Source organism: Myxine glutinosa, chromosome 8 (genome assembly GCF_964187855.1).
Source record: "Myxine glutinosa chromosome 8, kmMyxGlut1.1, whole genome shotgun sequence".
NCBI classification, from domain to species: Eukaryota; Metazoa; Chordata; class Myxini; order Myxiniformes; family Myxinidae; genus Myxine; species Myxine glutinosa.
In genome coordinates, this window is record NC_136268.1 from 67,820,375 (window position 1) to 67,842,113 (window position 21,739).

Below are 21,739 nucleotides of genomic sequence, written 5' to 3' on the forward strand. Positions count from 1 at the left end.
ACAACAACAACAACAACAACAGTCATTTTAAGGCCATTTTCCCTGCTCGAGCGGGGGTTAGCCTTGCGGTCCCTATGACATCTTCTCCATTTTGCCCTATTTTTTGCATCTCCTCTTGTTAACCCCCTTGCCCGCATTTCCTCTTCCACCATCTTTAGCCAAGTCTTTCTCGGTCTTCCCCGTCCTCTACTTCCTTCTACATTCATTTTCAGCACTCTTCTCAACCAGTCACTTTAATCCTTCCTCAACACATGACCAAACCATCTCAACCTATTCCTCTTCACAGCATCAATCACAGGCTCTATTCCCATCATCTTTCACAATTCATCATTTGTTTTCCTCTCTCTCAACGATACTCCGCACATCCACCGAACCATTCGCATTTCCACCCTTTCCAGCCTTCGTTGCTGCTCTACGTTCATTACCCATGTCTCGCTCCCATAAATCATAACACTTCTCACACATGCAGCATACACCTTTCCCCAAGACACATAATATAAGATGCCCTAAAATCTCCCAAGAATCACTAACACCCTTATGACCTCCAATACCCTTTAAGACCCTCAAGACTCCAATACCCTTTGTCATAGACAAGACTTTTCACATTTGACAAAGATAGCCACGTCGCCTGTGGTGAGAACTTGCCAGAACGAGGGCTTTGTATGTGCAAAGGGCCAAATACAAAGAAGCTGCTGGAAAAGACATTGTAAGATAAAGTTTTAAAAAAAAAGAAGACTATCACTTTCTTTTTACAGCACCTCCTAATATTTGAAATTCCTCTTTCATTTTATTATTCGACACTTAATTTATATTCACAGTGATACTAAGGCTCATGGAGGAGCTTGTACATAAATCGAAGACATTAGTAGACAATGGACAAAGGGACATGGGATTTGAACCAGAGTTCCCAGCCTCATGTTCCAGGGGTATGAGAAGACTAACAGGACAACTTAATCACAATATTGAGAACAGTTATGGTTTAGTGCTTATCATTTATTTGTTTTGCAGCCAGCACAGCAGACACTTTGGAGTTGCACTATTTTATGAAAAAAAAAACAATATAATAAAATCAGCTTCATGTTACATTCACCTTCCTTGTAAATAATAACGTCCTCTCCAAATACAGAGGAATGTGAAGGCAATCCAGCATAAGGCAATATAACCTATTACTAGAATTTTTCAGTGCTTCATCTTTGCTCCCGAATAATGAAAAAGAACCTCTTCATGCATAGTTTATATACAAAAATAATTCCCCAAAACGGACATTTCATCATGCAACTAGTGTCTTTCAAACTGTTGACATAAATGCGAATAATAATTAAAAGCACATAATAAATGCACTACCTTGGTGTGATAGAAGCAACAAAGCCAAGATTTCCGAAATGAATGTTTTCATTCCAAAGATATATGTTAAAACCATTGTTAGTTTTGGGTAAAACAAAATGTCTTAAAACAACATTGCAACAACCATCTTGTATTCAGAGTCGTATGCATAGTCAAAGCGGCTGCACATGAGCATGGCAATTTGCATCATCATGTCGGGGAAACTGCGGTGCATTGGAACGTACCCTCTAAGCGTTATTGTTGGCCAATGACATGAAGCAAAAATAAATGCGAGAGGAGACGTGCCAATAAATGTATTCTGTGTCCCAAAGCACTCTGGTTTCCCTTAACTAACAATGTTAATCATTTTGTTGTAAAGTCGTAGACTAACCAAGCAGCATAGAGGTAAACTCTCCAACATTCGAACAGTTTGTTGCAATACAAGCCACAGTCTCCTTCATCTCAACTTTCTTCAATTAAGGCTGTAGCAAAGCTAATAGCAGCTTGAGAAGAGGCTTTTCTCATTCTTCTCTCGACCTCTCAACGGCGACCACCATATCCATATGAGCTGTAGGAGGAAGATGAGTAGCTACTGCCACTAGTGTATGTCCCGAACGCTGAGCTGGATGGAGAGGAAGCATCAACGCTTCCACGACGTGATCCGTGTTGTGATGAGGGGCGAGAACCCGATCGTGAGCCAAAACTGGAACTTGGTACGCTCACACTGTAGCGGCTGGCAGCACCCGAAGCCTCGAGAAGACGGATGCCGGTCTCTGCATCCACCATAGAGCGCTCCAGGGCATCTTTGTAGGTAATGCGCTGTCTTGTTTTCGGACATGTGACGTACTTCAGATGAGATTTAACTTCACGTAACTTCTTTGCTGTGTAGCTGTCAATGAGACCTTTAGTGAGGGCTTCATCCAATGACAGTCGCCCTGGAGTACCAGGCTCCACAAGGCCTCCAGTGAGGTACTGTACCTCCAACACACGCGTACCTGCCTCATGAAATAGCCAGCCTTTCTTGATTGCCTGACCTGCAGACAGTTTTACCTTGGTTCTTGGTTCTTCAAATCCATTGAATGCCCTATCTGCAGGAAGCAATTTTTCTGCAATGTATTTGTCCAACAGTCCTTGTGTTACTGCCTCTTGGACACTGCATCGCTCACCTGTGGATGGATTGATAATACCACCAGTGCAGGCCTGGGCTTCAAGAAGTCTCTGCCCTGTGATGCTATCTATCATGTGACGTTTCATTGCTTCTACAATACTGATCTTCTCAAACTTTTGTAAGTCCAATATGCCACCAATTGGATTTATCTCTTCTGTTGGTTCACTCCATGGTGCAGAAGAAGCCTGGCTGGAAGCTGAAGATGGACTAGGAGGCACAGATGATGACGATCCAAAAGAAGATGTGCGAGAACGAGAATCGGTAGATGCTCCACACAAACGGTCCCCAAGTTCAAAGATTGACAGTTTACCCCGTCGGTACTTCTGCAAAGTTTGCTCATCGATTGTACCGTTTGAGAGTGCATCATCAATACTGAACTGCCGTCCAGATTTTCGGTCAATGAGGATCGATGAGACGGTACTGTCGGATGCTGTAATGGTGAGTTCTTCCCATTCACACTCCTGAGCAGACAACTGTAAGTAGGATTGCTGATCCAAAAGTCCTTTCATGTATGCTTCATAAACGGTCAACTCCTTACCCGTATCAGGATCAACCACAACTATTTTTCGCTTCCTCACGGATGACTTGGAAGACATTTTTCTGTCAGGCTTTTTGTCCTTTAGTGACAACAAGTAGAGGCCACTAGAAGAATCTTTGGAGCAGCGTTCTAGCAACTCCATATACGTCAGGTTCTCTTCTGTGTTTGGATCGAAGAAACCCTTGGTGTCATCGCTTGGGTCCAAGAGGATTTGGTTCATTTCCTCGTCAAATAACCCACGGCTGTAGGCCATTTCCACAGGAATGCGGTGACTAGCATGAGGGTCAATTAGGCCCCCTGTGGCAATCTGAGCTTCCAAGAGTCGGATTCCGTGATTTTTCACAATCAGTTGCTTTTTCATTGCTTGAAACAATGACAACATTTTACCAGTGTAAGGATCCTTGTACCCAGTCACAGCACGTTCTGCTGACATCAATTTATCCCTAAAATCCTCACCAACAAGTCTAGCTGAAACAGCTTCTTCCACGGTTAAACGCTGATTTTGTACGGGGTCTACAATAAAGCCTGTGGCCGCCTGTGCTTCAAGGAGCTCAAAAGCCGTGCCAGGGCGAATTAATCCTCGTTTCATTGCTGCATAGATTGGCAAAATCTCTTTGGTGCGTTCAACAAAAACACCAGCGATGCTGCTTGTACCCTTGAGGTATTGGTTGAGTGATTTGCTCACTTCATCCACAGAAACAGATCCAATAAGTAACCTCTTCAATGTATCATCATCAATCAAGCTTGCTTTTACTAGCTCATCCACTGTAACGTTGCGTCGGAAACCTTGGAAGTTAAGGTTTTTCTTTGCCCTGATTTCTATGATTTCAAGGATAATGGTGATGAGAACATGAAGAGTAATTCTTCCTGTTTTGTAATCATACATCAACTGTTTCTTTTTTTCTTCATCAATTAAATCTGATTCCATGACTTCCTTAACACTCAATGTTTGGCCAGAAAGCTTTCCAGCAGGAATACTTAATGTTTCTGATTCAAAATCTTTAGTCATCTGTTCTTCAGTGACCACGTATTCTTCTTGACTGGTTTCCTTTTTTGCCTTCACTGTCATTATTTCAATGATCAAAATTATCAGCCTTTCAATTGTAATTTTTCCTGATTTGTAATCATCCAAAAGTTTTTTCTTTTTTGTGGCATCAATTGCATCAGTTTCAAAAACTTCTTTAAGAGAAACCTTTTTTCCAGAAAACTCTCCAAAAGGAATTTCAACTTTTGTGGTTTCAAATCTTTTCAAAGTTTCTCTGTCAGTTAAAGCAGATGAGGATTTTGTTGATTCAGCTTCTACCTTTGTAATAGCCTCTCTGGATTTTAATTCTGTGACTTTATTCTCAACTGCAACCTTCTGAATTACAGCCTCTTTCTCAGATTGTGCAATTTCTTTTTTTTGAATAATTTCAATGATAATAATAATAAGTTGCTCAATGGTGATTTTACCTGCCTGAAAGTCTTCCAACAGTTGTTGTTTCTTCTTTTCATCAACATCACTTTCCAACACATCTTTTAAGGAAATCTTTTTCCCTGAAAACCTCTCAAACGGAATATCTACAAATGTTTTTTCTAGAACACTGATATTTTGTGACTGCTTCGATGTTGGAGCTTTTGATGTGACAACAGGCTCCTGTGAAGCAACTGCAGTTTTTCGTCCAGCATCATGTTCTGTAGTACTTTGCTTCTGAACAATAGTGAGGATGAGTACCACAAGTTCCTCTACTGTTATTTTGCCAGACTTGTAGTCGTGAACAAGCTGTTTCTTTCTGTCCTCATCAATAAGACCACTTTCAAAGACCTCGTAAAGTGAAACTTTTCTCCCGGCAAACTTTCCAATTGGAAGTTCAATCAATGTTTTTTGTAAAGACAACTCAGCTTGAGCCTGGCGATCTGTTTTTTCAACATAAACTTTCTTTTTGTGTTTTGGTTTGGTCTTGTCCTGCAGCAAAATCATGGGAAGCCCTGTATCTATGTCACTGTAGCACTGATTGAGGAGATCTGCATAGGTCATGTTTTCATCTGTATTGGGATCAAAGAAGCCCTTTGTGTCATCACTTGGGTCCAATAGAATCTGGTTCATCTCTTCGTCAAAGAGGCTACGGCTATAGGCCACTTCCACTGGAATACGATGGCTGGCATTTGGATCAATTAGGCCTCCTGTGGCAATCTGTGCTTCTAGGAGACGAATTCCATGGTCTTTCAAAATCAGTTGCTTCTGCATAGCTTGGAACAATGACATGATTTCACCACTAAATGGGTCTTTATACCCAGTCACTGCACGCTCTGCCGATTGAAGCTTTTTCTGGAATTCAGATCCAACCAAACCTTTTTCACAAGCTTCATTAACTGACAGTCTCTCATTTTTGACAGGGTCAATTATGTAACCTGTGGCTGCTTGAGCTTCCAGCAATACCAACCCTGTTCCAGGCCGGATGAGCTTCCCCTTTATGGCATTGTAAATTGACATTTTCTCATTTGTTGCCTCAATGTACAGTCCTGCTATAGCACTTGAGCCTTCAAGGAATGCTTTCAGAGATTCTTGTACCTCTTCCTTTGTAATGGTCCCCTCTGACAGTTTATTTGCTATATCCTCTTTAAGCACTTTTGATGTGATTAAATCAGCAATACTGACTTCTCGTCTCAAACCTTTAAATTTCATTTGTTTTCTTGCTGCATTCTTTTCTTCCTTTGCTTGAACAAACTCAATGATTAACTCTAATAGCCTTCCTAAAGTAATTTTGCCAGATTCAAAGTCTGCTATTAATGTCTTTTTCGTGTTTTCATCAATGAGCTCCATATCAAAGATTTCTTGAAGAGAGAGCGTCTGACCAGAAAATCTTCTCAGTGGCAATTGAACTTTTTTGTTCTTATAAATGTCTACAAACTGTTCCTTGTGTTTTGGTTCCAACTTAGTGGTAACAGCACTCTCTGTGGCAAGTAATGCTTCAGTTGCCTTGGCCTTTTTGTGTTCAATTTGATCGTCTGAAGATCGAACAAGTGTATCATCAAATTTAACTTGTGAAACGTCTTTCTTTTCTTTGATTTTCTCTTGTTCTGTGATGTGAATTATTTGTATTATTAATATTATGAGTTCCTCCACAGTAATCTTTCCAGACATGTAATCTTCGATGAACTGCTTTTTCTTTTGACCATCAATTGCGTCAGTGTCCAGAACCTCTTCAACAGAGAGCTTCTTTCCAGCAAACCTTCCAAATGGAATATCGACTGATGTGGATGCCAGAGTTTTCAAACACTCTTCCTTGGAAATACTTTCAGGTTTCTCAACTGAAACCTTCTTTACCACCACCAGCCCTCCAGCTTGCCCAGATTCCTTTGCCTGTATTATTTCAATGATGAGGATCAGCAATTGCTGAGTTGTGATTTTCCCACACTTGAAGTCATCCAACAACTGCTGTTTCTTCTTTTCATCATCAACATCACTGTCCAACAGATCTTTCAGAGAAACCTTTTTGCCAGAATATCTTTCAAAAGGAAGATCTACCAATGTTGTTTCCAGTGTTTTGATCGTTTGCTTCTCTTCAGCAGGTGGCTGTGTTTCAGAAGTAAGAATAACCCGCTTGGTAACAACTGTCGTTTTGGTTGTTGTATCAATATCTCCAGTGTCCTTTGGCTGCATAAAATCAATGATGAGCATCAGAAGTTCTTCCAATGTGATTTTTCCAGAATTGTAATCTTCCCGCAGCTGTTTTTTTCTTTCTTCATCTATGAGGTCACTTTCAAAGATCTCCTGAAGTGAAACCTTCCTTCCGGCAAACCTTCCAAAAGGAAAGTCAACAAATGTTTTTTGCCATGAGACCTCAGCTTGAGGTTTGTCAGTCTCCCCTTTTTCGGCAGAAATCTTCTTTTCCATGAGTTTGCTCTTGTCTTTCAAAAAAATCATTGGCAGTCCTGTTTCTGTGTCTTCATAGCAGCGTTGCATGAGATCTGCATAGGTCATGTTTTCATCATTGTTTGGATCAAAGAAACCCTTGGTATCATCACTGGGATCCAGAAGAATCCGGTTCATCTCCTCATCAAAGAGCCCACGGCTATAAGCCACTTCCACTGGAAGACGGTGACTGGCTTGAGGATCAACAATTCCTCCTGTTGCAATCTGAGCTTCCAAAAGACGAATTCCATGATCTTTCAATATGATGTCTTTCTCCATCGCTTGGAAGACTGATATGGTTTTACCTGTGGATGGGTCTTTGTATCCTGCTATCGCTCGCTCAGCGGACACAAGTTTTGCCTTAATGTCAGAGCCCACCACACCTTTTTCACAAGCTTCTTCAACGGAAAGCCTTTCATTCTTCACGGGGTCAATTATATAGCCTGTGGCTGCCTGAGCTTCAAGCAGCACCAATGCCGTTCCTGGCCGAATCAGTCTCCTTTTCATTGCATTGTAGATGGACATCTTCTCATTCGTAGCTTCAATGTACAATCCTGCAATTGCATTGGTTCCTTGAAGAAAATGCTGTATAGAGCTTTGTACCTCTTCCTTTGTAACAGTCCCCTCTGAGAGTTTATTTGCAACGTCTTCTTGCAGCACTTTTGAATCCACCAAATCAGCAACTGTGACTTCACGTCGCAAGCCCTTAAATTTAATTTGCCTTTTCATTTCATTCTCTTCTCTGACGCGGATAATCTCAATGATTAACTGAATTAGTTTTTCCACAGTGATCTTGCCTGACTTGAAGTCTGCCATCAATGTGTTTTTATTTCTTTCATCAATAATATCTTCATCAAAAATTTCTTGAATGGTGAACTTCTTTCCAGAAAATCTTCCAAATGGTAATTCAACAGTCGTGTTTTCTAGAAGGTCTACATCTTGTACTTTTGGTCGGAGCTTGGATTCAGAAGTTGTTACAGTCTCTTTTGTGATACTTGTTTTTGTCTTTTTAACCTCCTGCTTTGTAATCTTTTTCTCTTTTTTCAATGGTTTATCTTCACCATTCCTATCAGAAATGCTTTTCTTTTGTTCTTTCTGATCTGCCTTCATTTGGATGAATTTTATTACCAAAATAATTAATTCCTCTGTAGTTATTTTCCCAGACAGGTAATCAGCCATAAATGCATTTTTCTTTTCCTCATCAATTTCATCGCTGTTCAAAATCTCTTTCACAGACAGATTCTTTCCAGCAAATCTTCCGAATGGAATATCAACTTTTGTATTTTCTAGATCTTTCAAATGCTCTTCATCTGATACACTTTCACCTTGTTTGCTTTTAATAGATTTTTCAACAACTCCTTCGACAGGAACACGATAATCTTGACCAGAGTCTATTTCTGTCACGTGTTTCTGCACTAAAACCTTCTTTACCACCACCTGCCCTTCAGCTTGCCCAGATTCCTTTGCCTGTATTATTTCAATGATGAGGATCAGCAATTGCTGAGTTGTGATTTTCCCAGACTTGAAGTCGTCCAGCAACTGCTGTTTCTTCTTTTTATCAACAACATCACTGTCCAACAGCTCTTTCAGAGAAACCTTTTTGCCAGAATAGCTTTCAAAAGGAAGATCTACCAATGTTGTTTCCAGTGTTTTGATCGTTTGCTTCTCTTCAGCAGGTGGCTGTGTTTCAGAAGTAAGAATAACCCGCTTGGTAACAACTGTTGTCTTGGTTATTGTATCAATATCTCCAGTGTCCTTTGGCTGCATAAAATCGATGATGAGCATCAGAAGTTCTTCCAATGTGATTTTTCCAGAATTGTAATCTTCCCGCAGCTGTTTCTTTCTTTCTTCATCCATGAGGTCACTTTCAAAGATCTCTTGAAGTGAAACCTTCCGTCCAGCAAACCTTCCAATGGGAAAGTCAACAAATGTTTTTTGCCATGAGACCTCAGCTTGAGGTTTGTTGGTCTCCACTTTTTCAGAACAAATCTTCTTTTCCATGAGTTTGCTCTTGTCTTTCAAAACAATCATTGGCAGTCCTGTTTCTGTGTCTTCATAGCAGCGTTGCATGAGATCTGCATAGGTCATGTTTTCATCATTGTTTGGGTCAAAGAAACCCTTGGTATCATCACTGGGATCCAGAAGAATCCGGTTCATCTTCTCATCAAAGAGCCCACGGCTATAAGCCACTTCCACTGGGAGACGGTGACTGGCTTGAGGATCAACAATTCCTCCTGTTGCAATCTGAGCTTCCAAAAGACGAATACCATGATCTTTCAATATGATGTCTTTCTCCATCGCTTGGAAGACTGAAATAGTTTCACCGGTGGATGGGTCATTGTATCCGGTTACGGCCCGCTCAGCGGACGCAAGTTTTGTCTTAATGTCAGAACCTACCACACCTTTTTCACAAGCTTCCTCAACAGAAAGCCTTTCATTCTTCACGGGGTCTATTATATAACCTGTAGCTGCCTGTGCTTCAAGCAGCACCAATGCCGTTCCTGGCCGAATCAGTCTCCTTTTCATTGCATTGTAGATGGACATCTTCTCATTCGTTGCTTCAATGTACAATCCTGCAATTGCATTGGTTCCTTCAAGAAAATGCTGTATAGAGCTTTGTACCTCTTCCTTTGTTACAGTCCCCTCTGAGAGTTTGTTTGCAACATCTTCTTGCAGCACTTTCGATTTCACCAAATCGGCAACTGTGACTTCACGTCGCAAGCCCTTAAATTTAATTTGCCTTTGCATTTCATTTTCTTCTCTGACACGGATAATCTCAATGATTAACTGAATTAGTTTTTCTAAAGTGATCTTGCCTGACTTGAAGTCTGCCATCAACGTGTTTTTATTTCTTTCATCAATAATGTCTTCATCAATAATTTCTTGGATGGTGAACTTCTTTCCAGAAAATCTTCCAAATGGTAATTCAACAGTCGTGTTTTTTAGAACGTCCACATCTTGTACTTTTGGTCGGAGCTTGGATTCAGAAGTTGTTACAGTCTCCTTTGTGATACTTGTTTTTGTCTTTTTATCCTCCAGCTTTGTAATCTTTTTCTCTTTTTTCAATGGTTTATCTTTGCCTTTCCTATCAGAAATGCTTTTCTTTTGTTCTTTCTGATCTGCCTTCATTTGGATGAATTTTATTACCAAAATAATTAATTCCTCTGTAGTTATTTTCCCAGACAGGTAATCAACCATAAATGCATTTTTCTTTTCCTCATCAATTTCATCGCTGTTCAAAATCTCTTTCACAGACAGATTCTTTCCAGCAAATCTTCCGAATGGAATATCAACTTTTGTATTTTCTAGATCTTTCAAACGCTCTTCATCTGATACACTTTCACCATGTTTGCTTTTAACAGATGTTTCAACAACTCCTTCTACAGGAACACGATAATCCTGACCAGAGTCTATTTCTGTCATGTGTTTCTGCACTAAAACCTTCTTTACCACCACCTGCCCTTCAGCTTGCCCAGATTCCTTTGCCTGTATTATTTCAATGATGAGGATCAGCAATTGCTGAGTTGTGATTTTCCCAGACTTGAAGTCATCCAACAACTGCTGTTTCTTCTTTTCATCAACAACATCACTGTCCAACAGCTCTTTCAGAGAAACCTTTTTGCCAGAATAGCTTTCAAAAGGAAGATCTACCAATGTTGTTTCCAGTGTTTTGATCGTTTGCATCTCTTCAGCAGGTGGCTGTGTTTCAGAAGTAAGAATAACCCGCTTGGTAACAACTGTAGTTTTGGTTATTGTATCAATATCTCCAGTGTCCTTCGGCTGCATAAAATCGATGATGAGCATCAGCAGTTCTTCCAATGTGATTTTTCCAGAATTGTAATCTTCCCGCAGCTGTTTCTTTCTTTCTTCATCCATGAGGTCACTTTCAAAGATCTCTTGCAGTGAAACCTTCCGTCCAGCAAACCTTCCAATGGGAAAGTCAACAAATGTTTTTTGCCATGAGACCTCAGCTTGAGGTTTATCGCTCTCCACTTTTTCGGCAGAAATCTTCTTTTCCATGAGTTTGCTCTTGTCTTTCAAAACAATCATTGGCAGTCCTGTTTCTGTGTCTTCATAGCAGTGTTGCATGAGATCTGCATAGGTCATGTTTTCATCATTGTTTGGGTCAAAAAAACCCTTGGTATCATCACTGGGATCCAGGAGAATCCGGTTAATCTCCTCATCAAAGAGCCCACGACTATAAGCCACTTCCACTGGGAGACGGTGACTGGCTTGAGGATCAACAATTCCTCCTGTGGCAATTTGAGCTTCCAAAAGACGAATTCCATGATCTTTTAAAATGATGCCTTTCTCCATCGCTTGGAAGACTGAAATAGTTTCACCGGTGGATGGGTCGTTGTATCCTGTTACGGCCCGCTCAGCGGACACAAGTTTGGGCTTTATGTCAGAACCCACCACACCGTTTTCACAAGCTTCCTCAACAAAAAGCCTTTCATTCTTCACGGGGTCAATTATATAGCCTGTGGCTGCTTGAGCTTCAAGCAGCACCAATGCCGTTCCTGGCCGAATCAGTCTCCTTTTCATTGCATTGTAGATGGACATCTTCTCATTCGTTGCTTCAATGTACAATCCTGCAATTGCATTGGTTCCTTGAAGAAAATGCTGTATAGAGCTTTGTACCTCTTCCTTTGTAACAGTCCCCTCTGAGAGTTTGTTTGCAACATCTTCTTGCAGCACTTTCGATTTCACCAAATCAGCAACTGTGACTTCACGTCGCAAGCCCTGAAATTTAATTTGCCTTTTCATTTCATTTTCTTCTCTGATGCGGATAATCTCAATGATTAACTGAATTAGTTTTTCCAAAGTGATCTTTCCTGACTTGAAGTCTGCCATCAACATGTTTTTATTTTGTTCATCAATGATGTCTCCTTCAAAAATTTCTTGGAGCGTAAACCTCTTTCCGAAAAATCTTTCAAAAGGTAGTTCCACGTTTGTGTTTTTTAGAACATCCACATCTTGTACTTTTGGTCGGAGCTTGGATTCAGAAGTTGTTAGAGTCTCTTTTGTGATACTTGTTTTTGTCTTTTTAACCTCTTGCTTTGTTATCTTTTTCTCTTTTTTCAATGGTTTATCTTCGCCGTTCCTATCAGAAATGCTTTTCTTTTGTTCTTTCTGATCTGCCTTCATTTGGATGAATTTTATTACCAAAATAATTAATTCCTCTGTCGTTATTTTCCCAGACAGGAAATCAGCCATAAATGCATTTTTCTTTTCCTCATCAATTTCATCACTGTTCAAAATCTCTTTCACAGACAGATTCTTTCCAGCAAATCTTCCGAATGGAATATCAACTTTTGTATTTTCTAGATCTTTCAAACGCTCTTCATCTGATACACTTTCACCATGTTTGCCTTTAATAGATTTTTCAACAACTCCTTCTACAGGAACACGATAATCCTGACCAGAGATTATTTCTGTCACGTGTTTCTGCACTAAAACCTTCTTTACCACCACCTGCCCTTCAGCTTGCCCAGATTCCTTTGCCTGTATTATTTCAATGATGAGGATCAGCAATTGCTGAGTTGTGATTTTCCCAGACTTGAAGTCGTCCAGCAACTGCTGTTTCTTCCTTTCATCAACAACATCACTGTCCAACAGCTCTTTCAGAGAAACCTTTTTGCCAGAATAGCTTTCAAAAGGAAGATCTACCAATGTTGTTTCCAGTGTTTTGATCGTTTGTTTCTCTTCAGCAGGTGGTTGTGCTTCAGAAGTAAGAATAACACTCTTGGTAACAACTGTAGTTTTGGTTATTGTGTCAATATCTCCAGTGTCCATTGGCTGCATAAAATCGATGATGAGCATCAGAAGTTCTTCTAATGTGATTTTTCCAGAATTGTAATCTTCATGCAGCTGTTTCTTTCTTTCTTCATTTATGAGGTCACTTTCAAAGATCTCCTGAAGTGAAACTTTCCTTCCAGCAAATTTTCCAAATGGAAAGTCAACAAATGTTTTTTGCCATGAGACCTCAGCTTGAGGTTTATCGCTCTCCACTTTTTCGGCAGAAATCTTCTTTTCCATGAGTTTGCTCTTGTCTTTCAAAACAATCATTGGCAGTCCTGTTTCTGTGTCTTCATAGCAGTGTTGCATGAGATCTGCATAGGTCATGTTTTCATCATTGTTTGGGTCAAAAAAACCCTTGGTATCATCACTGGGATCCAGGAGAATCCGGTTAATCTCCTCATCAAAGAGCCCACGACTATAAGCCACTTCCACTGGGAGACGGTGACTGGCTTGAGGATCAACAATTCCTCCTGTGGCAATTTGAGCTTCCAAAAGACGAATTCCATGATCTTTTAAAATGATGCCTTTCTCCATCGCTTGGAAGACTGAAATAGTTTCACCGGTGGATGGGTCGTTGTATCCTGTTACGGCCCGCTCAGCGGACACAAGTTTGGGCTTTATGTCAGAACCCACCACACCGTTTTCACAAGCTTCCTCAACAGAAAGCCTTTCATTCTTCACGGGGTCAATTATATAGCCTGTGGCTGCTTGAGCTTCAAGCAGCACCAATGCCGTTCCTGGCCGAATCAGTCTCCTTTTCATTGCATTGTAGATGGACATCTTCTCATTCGTTGCTTCAATGTACAATCCTGCAATTGCATTGGTTCCTTGAAGAAAATGCTGTATAGAGCTTTGTACCTCTTCCTTTGTTACAGTCCCCTCTGAGAGTTTGTTTGCAACATCTTCTTGCAGCACTTTCGATTTCACCAAATCAGCAACTGTGACTTCACGTCGCAAGCCCTTAAATTTAATTTGCCTTTTCATTTCATTTTCTTCTCTGATGCGGATAATCTCAATGATTAACTGAATTAGTTTTTCCAAAGTGATCTTTCCTGACTTGAAGTCTGCCATCAACATGTTTTTATTTTGTTCATCAATGATGTCTCCTTCAAAAATTTCTTGGAGCGTAAACCTCTTTCCGAAAAATCTTTCAAAAGGTAGTTCCACGTTTGTGTTTTTTAGAACATCTACATCTTGTACTTTTGGTCGGAGCTTGGATTCAGAAGTTGTTAGAGTCTCTTTTGTGATACTTGTTTTTGTCTTTTTAACCTCTTGCTTTGTTATCTTTTTCTCTTTTTTCAATGGTTTATCTTCGCCGTTCCTATCAGAAATGCTTTTCTTTTGTTCTTTCTGATCTGCCTTCATTTGGATGAATTTTATTACCAAAATAATTAATTCCTCTGTCGTTATTTTCCCAGACAGGTAATCAGCCATGAATGCATTTTTCTTTTCCTCATCAATTTCATCACTGTTCAAAATCTCTTTCACAGACAGATTCTTTCCAGCAAATCTTCCGAATGGAATATCAACTTTTGTATTTTCTAGATCTTTCAAACGCTCTTCATCTGATACACTTTCACCATGTTTGCCTTTAATAGATTTTTCAACAACTCCTTCTACAGGAACACGATAATCCTGACCAGAGATTATTTCTGTCACGTGTTTCTGCACTAAAACCTTCTTTACCACCACCTGCCCTTCAGCTTGCCCAGATTCCTTTGCCTGTATTATTTCAATGATGAGGATCAGCAATTGCTGAGTTGTGATTTTCCCAGACTTGAAGTCGTCCAGCAACTGCTGTTTCTTCCTTTCATCAACAACATCACTGTCCAACAGCTCTTTCAGAGAAACCTTTTTGCCAGAATAGCTTTCAAAAGGAAGATCTACCAATGTTGTTTCCAATGTTTTGATCGTTTGTTTCTCTTCAGCAGGTGGTTGTGCTTCAGAAGTAAGCATAACACTCTTGGTAACAACTGTAGTTTTGGTTATTGTGTCAATATCTCCAGTGTCCATTGGCTGCATAAAATCGATGATGAGCATCAGAAGTTCTTCTAATGTGATTTTTCCAGAATTGTAATCTTCACGCAGCTGTTTCTTTCTTTCTTCATTTATGAGGTCACTTTCAAAGATCTCCTGAAGTGAAACCTTCCTTCCAGCAAACCTTCCAAGAGGAAAGTCAACAAATGTTTTTTGCCATGACACCTCAGCTTGAGGTTTATCGATCTCCACTTTGTCAGCAGGACTCTTCTTTTCCGTGAGTTTGTTCTTGTCTTTCAAAACAATCATTGGCAGTCCTGTTTCTGTGTCTTCATAGCAGCGTTGCATGAGATCTGCATAAGTCATGTTTTCATCATTGTTTGGGTCAAAAAATCCCTTGGTATCATCACTGGGATCCAGTAGAATCCGGTTCATCTCCTCATCAAAGAGTCCACGGCAATAAGCCACTTCCACTGGGAGACGATGACTGGCTTGAGGATCAATAATTCCTCCTGTTGCAATCTGAGCTTCCAAAAGACGAATTCCATGATCTTTCAAAATGAGGTCTTTCTCCATCGCTTGGAACACTGAAATGGTTTCACCGGTGGACGGGTCGTTGTATCCTGTTACGGCCCGCTCAGCGGACACAAGTTTTGTCTTAACGTCAGAACCCACCACACCTTTTTCACAAGCTTCTTCAACGGAAAGCCTTTCATTCTTCACGGGGTCAATTATATAACCTGTAGCTGCCTGAGCTTCAAGCAGCACCAATGCCGTTCCTGGCCGAATCAGTCTCCTTTTCATTGCATTGTAGATGGACATCTTCTCATTCGTTGCTTCAATGTACAATCCTGCAATTGCATTGGTTCCTTCAAGAAAATGCTGTATAGAGCTTTGTACCTCTTCCTTTGTAATAGTCCCCTCTGAGAGTTTGTTTGCAACATCTTCTTGCAGCACTTTCGATTTCACCAAATCAGCAACTGTGACTTCACGTCGCAAGCCCTTAAATTTAATTTGCCTTTTCATTTCGTTCTCTTCTCTGACGTGGATAATCTCAATGATTATCTGAATTAATTTTTCCACAGTGATCTTGCCTGACTTGAAGTCTGCCATCAATGTGTTTTTATTTCTTTCATCAATAATGTCTTCATCAAAAATTTCTTGAATGGTGAACTTCTTTCCAGAAAATCTTCCAAATGGTAAATCAACAGTCGTGTTTTTTAGAACATCTTCAAGTTGCACTTTTGGTCGGGGCTTGGATGCAGTGGTTGGGACAGTCTCTTTTGAAACTGTTGTGGATTTTAACTTAATTGGCTTTTGTTTTTCAATCTGCTCCACTGCTGTTCTCTCTGGTTTCTCTTCCCCGTTCTTTTCGACAATTTCCTTCTGCTTATCAGGTTTCTCTTTATCCTTGCCCTGAATTAGTTTTATTATCAGTATGATTAGTTCTTCAATGGTGATTCTTCCAGACTTGTAGTCATCTGTTAACTGAGTTTTATTTTTCTCATCGATCACATCACTGTCTAAAAGCTCTTTCACAGAATGCTTCGTTCCAGAAAACCTTCCAAATGGTACATCAATGGCTGTGCTTTCGAGGATCTTCGATCTTTGTTGTTCTGCTACAATATGTGCTGGGTCCTTCATAAAATCTGCAGATTTTTCCGCAACAGGTTGTGAAACATCTTCTTGATCTTTCCCTTTCTTTGTTACTGTTGTCTGCACTGAAACCTTCTTTACCACCACCTGCCCTTCAGCTTGCCCAGATTCCTTTGCCTGTATTATTTCAATGATGAGGATCAGCAATTGCTGAGTTGTGATTTTCCCAGACTTGAAGTCGTCCAGCAACTGCTGTTTCTTCTTTTCATCAACAACGTCACTGTCCAACAGCTCTTTCAGAGAAACATTTTTGCCAGAATAGCTTTCAAAAGGAAGATCTACCAATGTTGTTTCCAGTGTTTTCATAGTTTGTTTCTCTTCAGCAGGTGGCTGTGCTTCAGAAGTAAGAACAACACTCTTGGTAACAACTGTAGTTTTGGTTGTTGTATCAATATCTCCAGTGTCCTTTGGCTGCATAAAATCAATGATGAGCATCAGAAGTTCTTCTAATGTGATTTTTCCAGAATTGTAATCTTCCCGCAGCTGTTTCTTTCTTTCTTCATTTATGAGGTCACTTTCAAAGATCTCCTGAAGTGAAACCTTCCTTCCGGCAAACCTTCCAAAAGGAAAGTCAACAAATGTTTTTTGCCATGAGACCTCAGCTTGAGGTTTATCGATCTCCACTTTTTTGGCAGAAATCTTCTTTTCCATGAGTTTGCTCTTGTCTTTCAAAACAATCATTGGCAGTCCTGTTTCTGTGTCTTCATAGCAGTGTTGCATGAGATCTGCATAGGTCATGTTTTCATCATTGTTTGGGTCAAAGAAACCCTTGGTATCATCACTGGGATCCAGTAAAATCCGGTTCATCTCCTCAGCAAAGAGCCCACGGCTATAAGCCACTTCCACTGGGAGACGATGACTGGCTTGAGGATCAATAATTCCTCCTGTGGCAATCTGAGCTTCCAAAAGACGAATTCCATGATCTTTCAAAATGAGGTCTTTCTCCATCGCTTGGAAGACTGAAATGGTTTCACCAGTGGACGGGTCATTGTATCCTGTTACGGCCCGCTCAGCGGACACAAGTTTTGTCTTAACATCAGAACCCACCACACCTTTTTCACAAGCTTCTTCAACAGAAAGCCTTTCATTCTTCACGGGGTCAATTATATAGCCTGTGGCTGCCTGAGCTTCAAGCAGCACCAATGCCGTTCCTGGCCGAATCAGTCTCCTTTTCATTGCATTGTAGATGGACATCTTCTCATTCGTTGCTTCAATGTACAATCCTGCAATTGCATTGGTTCCTTCAAGAAAATGCTGTATAGAGCTTTGTACCTCTTCCTTTGTAACAGTCCCCTCTGAGAGTTTATTTGCAACATCTTCTTGCAGCACTTTCGATTTCACCAAATCGGCAACTGTGACTTCACGTCGCAAGCCCTTAAATTTAATTTGCCTTTTCATTTCATTCTCTTCTCTGACGCGGATAATCTCAATGATTAACTGAATTAGTTTTTCCACAGTGATCTTGCCTGACTTGAAGTCTGCCATCAACGTGTTTTTATTTCTTTCATCAATAATGTCTTCATCAAAAATTTCTTGAATGGTGAACTTCTTTCCAGAAAATCTTCCAAATGGTAATTCAACAGTCGTGTTTATTAGAACATCTTCATGTTGCACTTTTGGTCGGAGCTTGGATGCAGTGGTTGGAACAGTCTCTTTTGAAACTGTTGTGGATTTTAACTTAATTGGCTTTTGTTTTTCAATCTGCTCCACTGCTGTTCTCTCTGGTTTCTCTTCCCCGTTCTTTTCGACAATTTCCTTCTGCTTATCAGGTTTCTCTTTATCCTTGCCCTGAATTAGTTTTAATATCAGTATGATTAGTTCTTCAATGGTGATTCTTCCAGACTTGTAGTCATCCGTTAACTGAGTTTTATTTTTCTCATCGATCACATCACTGTCTAAAAGCTCTTTCACAGAATGCTTCATTCCAGAAAACCTTCCAAATGGTACATCAATGGCTGTGCTTTCGAGGATCTTCGATCTTTGTTGTTCTGCTACAAGATGTGCTGGCTCCTTCATAAAATCTGCAGATTTTTCCGCAAAAGGTTGTGAAACATCTTCTTGTTCTATCCCTTTCTTTGTTACTGTTGTCTGCACTGAAACCTTCTTTACCAACACCTGCCCTTCAGCTTGCCCAGATTCCTTTGCCTGTATTATTTCAACGATGAGGATCAGCAATTGCTGAGTTGTGATTTTCCCAGACTTGAAGTCGTCCAGCAACTGCTGTTTCTTCTTTTCATCAACAACATCACTGTCCAACAGCTCTTTCAGAGAAACCTTTTTGCCAGAATAGCTTTCAAAAGGAAGATCTACGAATGTTGTTTCTAGTGTTTTGATAGTTTGTTCCTCTTCAGCAGGTGGCTGTGCTTCAGAAGTAAGAACAACACTCTTGGTAACAACTGTAGTTTTGGTTGTTGTTTTAATATCTCCAGTGTCCTTTGGCTGCATAAAATTGATGATGAGCATCAGAAGTTCTTCCAATGTGATTTTTTCACAATTGTAATCTGCTCGCAGCTGTTTCTTTCTTTCTTCATCTATGAGATCACTTTCAAAGATCTCCTGAAGTGAAACCTTCCTTCCAGCAAACCTTCCAATAGGAAAGTCAACAAATGTTTTTTGCCATGAGACCTCAGCTTGAGGTTTATCGCTCTGCACTTTTTCGGCAGAAATCTTTTCCATGAGTTTGCTCTTGTCTTTCAAAACAATCATTGGCAGTCCTGTTTCTGTGTCTTCATAGCAGTGTTGCATGAGATCTGCATAGGTCATGTTTTCATCATTGTTTGGGTCAAAAAAACCCTTGGTATCATCACTGGGATCCAGAAGCATCCGGTTCATCTTCTCATCAAAGAGCCCACGGCTATAAGCTACTTCCACTGGGAGACGGTGACTGGCTTGAGGATCAACAATTCCTCCTGTTGCAATCTGGGCTTCTAAAAGACGAATAGCATGATCTTTCAATATGATGTCTTTCTCCATCGCTTGGAAGACTGAAATAGTTTCACCGGTGGATGGGTCATTGTATCCGGTTACGGCCCGCTCAGCGGACTCAAGTTTTGTCTTAATGTCAGAACCCACCACACCTTTTTCACAAGCTTCCTCAATGGAAAGCCTTTTATTCTTCACAGGGTCAATTATATAGCCTGTGGCTGCCTGAGCTTCAAGCAGCACCAATGCTGTTCCTGGCCGAATCAGTCTCCTTTTCATTGCATTGTAGATGGACATCTTCTCATTCGTTGCTTCAATGTACAATCCTGCAATGGCATGGGAACCTTGCAAAAATGTTTGAATTGAATTGCTCACCTCTTCTTTTGTTATCTCCCCTTTAGCAAGCTGATTTGCAACATTTTCATTGAGAACCTTTGATGCAATTAGGTCATTAACTGGCACCTCTCGACGAAGTCCTCTGAACTTCAACTTCTCCTTGGCTTGCTCGATTTCTTCTAAATGAATTATTTCAATGAATAGATAAACAAGTCTATCTAAAGTGATTTTTCCTGAATGATAATCTGCCATCAATGGCTCTTTTTTGTCTGCATCTACTAAGTTTTCAAACAAAGCTTTCTCCAATGATATCTTCATTCCGGCATGCTTTCCACAATGTAACTCAATTTCAGTGGATGCAAATGTTTCTTTGGCCTGTGCTTCTCGATCTTGCTGAGATTTTTTGAGCTCTTCCTCTTTTGATGGTTTTGATAGCTCTGCTGCTACAGTTACTTCTTTGGTTGCTTTTATTACTGGCAGTTCCTTTTTTCTTCCATCAACATCATGTGCCTTTTTCCGGATAATTTCAAGCAGTAATATAATCATCTGATTGATGGTGATATTCCTATTTTTGTATTCCCGAAGTAGTTTGTTTTTATCATCTTTGTCAATCAGTTCATCGTTTTCAAGTACTTCATTCACCGTCATTTGTTTGCCGGAATATTTTCCAACTGGTACATCGATTTTTGTTGTCTCTAGGATCTGAATTTGGTTTTCTTTGGTTTTCGTAGGCAGCACCTCTTCAACTTTAATAGGACGTTTCTTTTCTTCTTCTTTTTTTACATGTTCAACTTGAATAATTTCAATGATAAAGATGATGAGTTGTTCCATCGTTATTTTTCCTGATTTGAAATCGTTCAACAATTGTAATTTCTTGTCTTCATCAAAGAGACCAATCTCAAATACTTCTTTTAATGATGCCTTTTTTCCTGAGGGCAAGTCAATGTTTGTCTCTGCAAGAGCTTTCATGCACTCTTCTTCCTGGTGTTTAGCCTTTTCTTTTCTCACTCTCTCCTTTTCCTGTTTGTCCTTCAGTATAAGCAAGGGCAATCCTGTATCAGGGTCTTTAAAACAGTATTGCATCAACTCCAGATATGCAACGTTTTCACCAGTGTTGAGATCAGTGTATTCCTTGCCGCTCCTACTTGGGTTCAGGAGGTTCTTGTTCATCTCTTTATTAAAGAGTCCTCGCTTGTAAGCCACTTCAATCGGGACCCTGTGGCTTGCCTCTGGGTCAATAATCCCCCCAGTGGAAATCTGCACATCAAGCAGATTGGTTGCGAACTCTTTAGCAACAAGTTGCTTCTTCAAGGCTTGAAACAAGGAAATGCTCTGTCCTGACTGAGATTCTTTGTAACCAGTTGCTGCTTGCTCAGCAAGCAAAAGTTGATTTTTAAGTTCTTCTCCAACAATTTGTTTCTGCACAGCTTCATCAACGGACATCCTCTGATTCTTCACAGGATCTATCATGTACCCCGTGGCTGCCTGAGCTTCCAGTAACTTAAGGGCATTTTCAGGCATGATAAGTTTCTTCTTCATGGCCTCATAAAAGCCCATTTTTTCCTTGCTATCCTCAAGGTACAGGCCAGCAATGGCAGGAGCCCCACTGAGATATATTTGTATGGATTTTGTTACATCACTTGGGGATTTTAAACCTTCAAGAAGCTGATTTCCCAAATCCTCATCGACAATTTGTGATGTCATCAACTCTTCAAGAGGCACTGGTTTTCTGATGCCATCAAACTTTATCTCTGCCTTTAACCTTTCCTTCTCTTTATTCTTGATAAACTCTATTATGATTATCTGAAGCTCCTCCACTGTGACCTTTTCCTTATCATAGTCCTCCATAAATTTATTTTTTTCATCTTCAGACACGAGGTCAGAATAGATGAGCTCCCAGAGAGTCCACCGTCGACCTTTTATCATGTCGGGTACAGATGTTTGTTTCAGAGTCTCCTCCATCTTCACTCTTCTGTTCACAATTGCAGCAGCCTGCAAAAAAAAAAAAAAAGAGTCACATAGGATCAGTAAAGGGAGAGGAAAGCGAGTGGGAGGGAGAACAGGAAAATTTCATCAGGGTGAGCAGTGGGGGTGGTGCATCGATGTTCTATTAATGTGTGTA

General features: G+C 40.3%; 1 protein-coding gene across 4 annotated transcripts in view; it reads right to left on the minus strand.

Moving 5' to 3' along the window:
• Window positions 1–972: 972 nt before the first annotated feature.
• Window positions 973–21,739, minus strand: part of EPPK1 (epiplakin 1) — a 263,841-nt gene continuing 243,074 nt past the window's right edge. For all 4 annotated transcript variants that reach the window (XM_068124604.2, XM_078783359.1, XM_078783361.1 and 1 more), the window contains one exon: window positions 973–21,609. In XM_068124604.2, coding sequence (XP_067980705.2) covers window positions 1,864–21,609 — 19,746 coding nt within the window. In that variant the 3' untranslated portion in view covers window positions 973–1,863. The remainder of the gene's footprint in view (window positions 21,610–21,739) is intronic.